Source organism: Alligator sinensis, unplaced genomic scaffold (genome assembly GCF_000455745.1).
Source record: "Alligator sinensis unplaced genomic scaffold, ASM45574v1 scaffold1238_1, whole genome shotgun sequence".
NCBI lineage: Eukaryota > Metazoa > Chordata > Crocodylia > Alligatoridae > Alligator > Alligator sinensis.
In genome coordinates this window covers 551,769-559,061 of record NW_005842436.1, presented here as the reverse complement: position 1 = coordinate 559,061, position 7,293 = coordinate 551,769, and the positions used below count along the sequence as shown (strand labels likewise).

Here is a 7,293-nt window from a genome sequence, read left to right as displayed (position 1 = left end):
AGGTCAGCCTGGGCCCCCTGCTCCCCCCCACCATGGCAGCCCAGCTTCTCCCCATCCTCAGGCTTGGTCTTCCCCTGTATCAAGCCCAGGCCCACTCCTCCCCTCCCCACACTGTTGCCACCATGGCTGCGTGCCTGCTATTCCACCCACCGCCACTACCTCATCCTGCTGTTGGGCCCTGAAGGTAGCAGCAACAATGGAAGTGGGGAGGGGCAGGCCAAGGCCAGAGCCAGGGGCCATCCCCCCCATGGTATCCTGAGCCCGCTCCCCCCTGCGCCACTGCCACCATCACCTGCAAAAAGTAAGGGGGGGAGGGCAGGGCCAGCTCCGGTGGCCTTGCACTCCCCTCTCCCTGCTCCATCATTTGGCCTTGGCCCCCCTGTTCCATCTGCTCCATTGCCCCCACCTCCAGGGAGCAGGATGAGGGGAGGCAAGGCCAGCTCCCCCCACTCCATCCCCTGTGTCCCTGCTATTATGGTGGCGCTCCACTGCCACCAGCTCCTGTTCAAACACTTGTTCGCACTCTGATTGGCTGACTGCGAATAAAGCATTACAGACAGACAGATTTAGGCTTTTATAATATTAGAATGCCTGGGAAGAAGCAAAGGGTTATGGCATATCCATCCCACAGGTGGTGATGCATAATTTGGGGGATTCCCCCTATGTTGAGGTAACAGCTGGCTGTGTATTTGGATGTAGTTGTGTCAAAGCAACTTCTAATTCAGTGTTTGTGCTCCAAAGGAGCTCTGTCTTTGGTTTTCCATGGAGGTTTTTTGCCTATTAAATAGAAGATATATTCTCAGAAACCAAACTGCATAAAGATGATTTAATTACCGGTGTGCATAATACAGTCACCTGCCTACACAATACCTTAGTCCTGCCTTAAATACACATGGTCCTTTGGTGAAAGGATCACACATGGTCCTCAAGTGAAATCCATCCAGGTCTGCTAATCTACCTGTGTTTTCTCTTCTCTTCCCCAGTATGTAAGTATGTGGCAGTAGAGTTGAAATCTGCTTTTGAGGAAACTGGGAAGACAAAGGAAGTGATTGACACAAAGTACGGCTTCCTGGATGGAAGAGGGTCTGCAGTCAAGTATACACAATCGTAAGTGAAACAGCTTCTGACATCTGTCTGCTGGTTGCCTTGCTGCTCCCTTGAGCTATTAAATTGCTTCACAGAGCTCACTTCCAGAGGAGTGAGGTCTTCCCCTTGTTTTTGGCAACAAAGACTTCCTCCCCCTTTTCCAGAGCATCTTTCCAGCAGCATCTTTGCTGTTAAGATGTGTTTGACATGTGGCCAATGACAGGATTAGAGTGGTCCCTCTGTCAGGTGCTGCTGCTCCATTGCTTGTCAGAACTTACAGATCTAAAGCTAATGACAGGGGTTTATCTGGGTGTAGCTGTTCTGCATGGTCCCCAGGCTCTGCAGTGAAACTGACTGGGGCTCTGCAGCTTTTTGCACCAGCTTCTCTTCACTGTTCTAGGAGGTTTTGTTACTCAAACTCAACTTGTTCCAGAGGTCCTGGCTTGCTTTGCTAGTAAATTCCATGTATTTACCCTATCCCAACCTTTCAGATTCTTAGTGCATGCTAGATTTGCATGGATAACTTGTCACGCCATTGTGGAAGCTGTTAGCTATTAGACTGTAGGGGGTTCTGTTAGTGAAGGAGGAAGCAGTTGCAGCAGAAGACACTGATTCTGTTCCATTTAGTTCATATTTTGTTGCCCACACAGTTGTAGAGGAAGAGCTTTCTAAAACCAGAGCTGAGATTCTGAAGCATGGCTCCATGGTGAGTTTAACTCCTGAAGAATCCATGGGGTCTCAACTGCAGCCCTCAGGCTAACAAGCAAGGCTAGAAAAATCTCAGGATTCAAGGTGGAGCCCTTGAGACATAAACAGAAAAAGAGACTTGCCAAGGCATTCTCTGAGAACTACTCAGCTTCAGAATTAGCTGCCCCCATCCACGGTGTGCCAGACCCTGGCTTTGAGCTCCTGCTCACACTGCCAAAGCTGTCTCTTTCTGCAGCTTTTTGGGAAGCAACATCTGGGTAAATCAGTGGATAGCACCTAAGCAGCTGTAACTTCACGATCACAAGGCAACCTGGTGTTCCAGGCAGAGTACACACTTCAGTTAATGCAATACGGTAATTTTGTTCTAAATGTTGTGTTTTTCCAGAGACCCAGTCAATTCAAATCTAATCACTTGAGTTTCAGTATTGTTGCCTGCGCCTGACACCCCCCATGGCCACTTCTATGGTTGTACTACCATACAATTAATTCCTTTACATGTTTTACTCCACTGCTGCTGTGAGAAAATGCTGATCCAAAGAGATGATACTGAGTGCAGCAGAGCAGCAATGCTGCCTTACATATACAGTATGTTCAGCATACACAAAGTACACCTACTTTTTCTTTGTGCTTGCCCTGTGTTACAAGCAGCAAGAGCAGGTGAATGGCTTTAGACAGAAGTGTGATATTTGGTCCCTTAACTTAGGGGAAGGACCTAGAGTATAAGACTGCTGCATGTCTTTGAATTCTGAGTATTTTGGTTGCAAAGATGATCATTCAAGCCTGAGCAAAGCAACTGAGGCAATTTGCGCTCTGGGGCTTCAGGCAGGAAGTTTCACAATTCTGCTTGGTGCTTTCCCAAGAAGCATTACAGTGAAGTGGACAGGTAATGCACAGGTTGACTCCTGTGGTTCCAAATGTTGAGGCAAGAATAGAACTACTTGTATGCAGTGTCTGCTGCTGCTGCAGAAAGCCCCAAGTGACTGGTGCTGCCTGCATGAGATAGGAACCCAGAAAATGGAGGCTATGGTGGGAGTAGCAGGGACGCTCTGTGCAGCACCTCCTTTGCTGTTCCCAGGAACCTCACATAAGGTAGTGATAAACCTTTGCAGGTCCCAGGAGGCTTTGAGAAAGAAGACTGTTTGTTTGCAGTACCTGTATAGGGGATGGGGTAATATGGTGAGCAGAGCTGTGGTGGTGAGAACAGCAGCATTTGGAGGAAGAGGGTCCCACCTTTACTGGACCCCTGCTTAGGAAGATTGGAGCCGGGCCCAGCACCATGTCAGAAATGTGAGCAGTGGGAAGAAGGACACTGCCCCAAGCCTTTCATTTTGTATGTTGATTTCTAACCTGCTGGTTTTGTCCTCCAGCTAGTATTTTTCTAACCCAAAGGCCTGTAGCTCTTTTCACCGGTTTCCTTTTATCTGTGCAGGGATGTCCGGCTAATCGAAGTGACAGAGAACATCTGTAAACGGTTGCTGGACTACAACTTGCACAAAGAGAGAAGTGGAAGCAATCGATTTGCAAAGGTTTGCCACATCTCTCATCCCCTCCCTCCCTAGTGTTTGCATGGAAGAAACATTACCTCTTCTCCCAGCACTTGATTAACAGAGGGCATCTGATCTTATCTTAGGGCCATCTGCTGAGAAATAAGTTTCCCCAGGTACAGGACTTGGGTCCAGCTGAGGCTGCCTTGTTCCTCTCCCTCACTCGCATCCTTAATTAAATTTTCCCTCCATTCCTCTCCTTGGTCAAAGGCTCTCCAGACAAGAGCACTTCACACCCAACCATCTGCATAGTGGGAAGCCATAGTGGAGGAGCTGTGGCAGAGGTGCTCAGAGTAGAGGGGCAATCCACCCCCCCACACCATTTATCAGTGAGCTTGTGTAAGAGGCCCATGCAGAGCAGTTCTTGTGCTCTTATTGGGATTGGGGGCAAGCAGGTAATTGTCCTAAAAATATAGCTGGGACTATTCCCAGCCCAGTTAAATCTTCATTTCATCAAAGGTGAGCTCAGGATCTGCACTGATCCATGCGTGTAGTCCCCTGGCAGCTTATGCAGCTTCTGAGAAAACAGATCTCCCTCTGGAGAGGGCCATGGCTCAGCTCTTGCAATGCGTACACAGCAGGGGGAGATCTGCTTCTGAGAGCTGGGACCTGGCCAAGTTTGGATTCAGCAGTATGCTCATAAACAGTAAACATGCTCACAAAAAGAGCACGTTTGTTGGCATACATGGAAGTGCCAGTGGGACATACTGCTTCCTGTGCCATTCTTTACTACAGTACTGGGCCTTGCAAAGGGCAGGTGCGTAGCAATGGATAACCACCAATGCTGTACCCAGGGCATGGTGCATGGGCCACAGCCCAGACACAGCTGGAGCCCAAGGGTCTTGGGCACTGAGAAGATCCTGGCAGATGGCCTAGAAGCCTACTGAGGGTGCAGGTAGCACTGCTTGCTGACCTGGCTCTCATGGGTGCTCTCAGCAGCACTGGACACTGCTTGATCACAGAGCCTGTGCACCACCTCTTCTTGCTCATCTAAAAGCTCTTCATCTTGGTTACTCTGTCCCTTCAGGGAATGTCAGAAACCTTTGAAACGCTGCACAACCTGGTACACAAAGGGGTAAAGGTGGTGATGGACATTCCCTACGAGCTGTGGAATGAGACCTCTGCAGAAGTAGCTGACCTCAAGAAACAGGTACTGTGCGAGTGCTAGCAACCAGTCACTGCTTGTTTGGGGTGGAGTGCAGCAATGGCCAATAGGTGTGGAGTTCAGCGTTACCCAGCACTTCAGATGCTGAGCTAAGAGATCAGAGAAAGCTCCCTCAGACTGGAGCATGGTGTCCTGTTCAAAGTGTTTGCCACAGTGCGCGAACTATCCATTTTTGTAAAGCTTGTCCTTTTTGGGGCCCTGTGTCCTCTTAGCATGTACATGTCTGGGGTTGTCCTTGGAACTGGGCTTTGCTCTCTCTCTGCTCCAGTGTGATGTGCTGGTGGAGGAGTATGAAGATGTGATTGAAGACTGGTACAGACATCACCAGAAAGAAGACCTCTCCCAGTTTCTCTGTGCAGACCATGTGCTGAAAGGGAAAGATACAAGTGAGTTTGACTTTGGCAGATGCAATGGGGTGTTGACTTTTCAGTGGGGGCAGACTGAGTGCCTCAGCATTGGGGTAACATGTGTGAGAGAAGAGTGAATGGAAGGTGCTGCCTCTTAGCCTGGCATGTAGAGGCAGTTGGTGAGATGGACAAAGAACCAGCGGGGGTTAGGGGATCAGCATGGGGAGGGGGAGCCCCATGGTCTCACTGCTCCCTTCTCATTCACACCATCCCTGCAGGTTGTCTGACAGAACAGTGGACTGACAAGAAGGGGGACACAGCAAATGCAGGGCAGAAGAAGACCAAGAAGAAAGGTGGCAAAAACAAGGAGACAGCAGAGGAAAAAAAGAGGAACAGGAAGGAGGAGCCCACGGGGGCAGACAGCCACCTGGAACCAGGCACCCATGGGACCCCCAAGGACAGGGGCATCCAGGAGAAGGCTCCTCTTTCACACAGCTCAGCTGATGAGCTGTAGGCTTTCCACAGCTGGGGCTGCCCACTGTAGGGACTGCAACAGCCAGACATCTTGCAGGATGGCCACCCCTCCATTACAAAACAGTGAATTAAATAGGGATCTAATGGGTTCTTCTGTGGGTAGCAATCTACTCCTAATGGGCTGAGATCTCAGCCAGTTAAGTTATGTTGCCACTGGTCAGCTCATCGTCTGAATACGAGTTGTGTAAAGAGAGGGCAGGCAGGAAGTAGCTTCCTCATGGGACCATATTAAGTTGCCCACATACTCCATAGACCTTCAGCAGCTGAGACCTGCTGCCCTCTTCTTTTTCCCTTCTGCCTCCCTTTGCCTAGCCTTGCCATACTGAAGAGGTTCTGGAATCAGGAGAAAGGAGGGTTGGTTTGTTCACATCCTTTGCCTGCTCCAAGATGGCTTGCCAGCAGCTTGGCAGACGAGCAGCCTGCAGGTGGGCTCATGCTCTGCACTTCATGGAAGCTGAGCTAACCCTGCCCTCCCTTGCACCAGCCAGGCCTAGAGAGCCTATTAGGGTGGCACAGGGTAGAGAACTAGCTACTCTGCAAGAGCCTTGCCTTAAAAGAACAGCTGCAGTCACCATCCCATTCAGAACATTGCCCCAGCAGTGTAGCAGCTCTTGATCCCTACTACAGAACGCGCCCTTGACTCTGCTGCCAGACATCTGCAGTCGATAGTGACCTTACATATTGGGTTAGTCTTTATACTGACTCTCAACACCCCTCCCCTGCTGGCAACAGCTTCTCACTTCCCTGGAAGAGGCTTTCTTATATTATGCAGGTCTTCTTGCCTGCTGGGCTTTACCTCCTCTTAAATAAAGGGACAGCAAGTGCTGAGGGAGTGGGAGCCTGCAACAGCCCACAAAATACTAATGTGGATGCTGGCAGCAAAATTAACTCTTTCTGTGAAGATTTTCCCTTGTTGCAAGAGGATCCAGCTTGTGTGCCGGCACAAAGACTCATCAAAGCTCTGTCCTGTCAGATGTGTTGGACCCTGAGTGGGAGTGGGATCAGGCCTGACTCAGTCCAGCTGGACTCACCTGCAAGCCCTGTCACAGGTTACTGGCTCACCCTTTGGCCTGTTGAGATGGCTGTTTTGGTAGGAATGGGCATGTTCCAAAGTGCTCTCTACTCTCACAGCCATAAGACCTGTGGCAACATATTCCCTGGCACTGGAGGATGCAGCAAGTCTTTGCTTTTCAGCCAGAGGGCAGCTGTGGACCTCGCCTGTCTCCTGGGGCCATCTTTGGCCATATTATCATGAGTCTCATGATATCGGCTGTTTTCTTTAAAGCTTCCACTCCTGTTGTTGTGCAGTTGTGTGTCTCAGGTTTGTTTTTTACTAAATGAGGGCTGTTGCTGGCCTTCACCGTGGAAGGGAAGAGTTTGAAATGTGACCAGGAGTTTACTCTAAAAAACAGAAAGCAAATGAAATCCCAGACATGTTTTCTTAAGAGCTCAAAAATCAGCTTGAACATGATGAGGGCTGGGGGCTGCCTGTGCACAGGGATATAGACACCTCAAGAGGCACTGGCAAGCTGAAGAGTGTACCACTTGTAGCAAGGCTCCCTTCCTCAGGGACCCCTCTTCTCTGGAATATCCTGTGACCTACAGAGTGACTCCAAAAATACATTGGGCAATGCAACTGGCAATGGAACGGACAAATGAGCTTTGTCATGACCCAAGGCAGCAGGGGATTAAGTGAACAAAGGTAGTTCCAGCAATTACAGCTTGTTGACCCTGGAAGCTGGATTTGGCATTTGTCATCTAGTAACTCTAGTTAAACTGCCCTGATCTGAAAAGCTATGCTGTGATCAAGTAACTCTAGTTAAACTGCCCTGATCTGAAACCCTATGCTGTGATCCCCTGCCACAGGTCTCATAATTTCCCTTCCCCAGAGAGCTCTCTCGTCCTCTGA

At 49.7% G+C, this 7,293-nt stretch overlaps 1 protein-coding gene across 1 annotated transcript in view; it reads left to right on the top strand.

Annotated features, from left to right (window-relative positions):
- The window catches only part of CNPY3 (canopy FGF signaling regulator 3), a 13,371-nt gene extending 6,686 nt beyond the window's left edge, over positions 1-6,685 (top strand). Inside the window, exons 3-7 of the mRNA XM_014523035.2 lie at positions 984-1,107; positions 3,224-3,320; positions 4,366-4,488; positions 4,772-4,889; positions 5,129-6,685. Of these exons, the coding sequence (XP_014378521.1) occupies positions 984-1,107; positions 3,224-3,320; positions 4,366-4,488; positions 4,772-4,889; positions 5,129-5,364 (698 nt within the window). The 3' untranslated portion in view covers positions 5,365-6,685. The remainder of the gene's footprint in view (positions 1-983; positions 1,108-3,223; positions 3,321-4,365; positions 4,489-4,771; positions 4,890-5,128) is intronic.
- Positions 6,686-7,293: the final 608 nt, after the last annotated feature.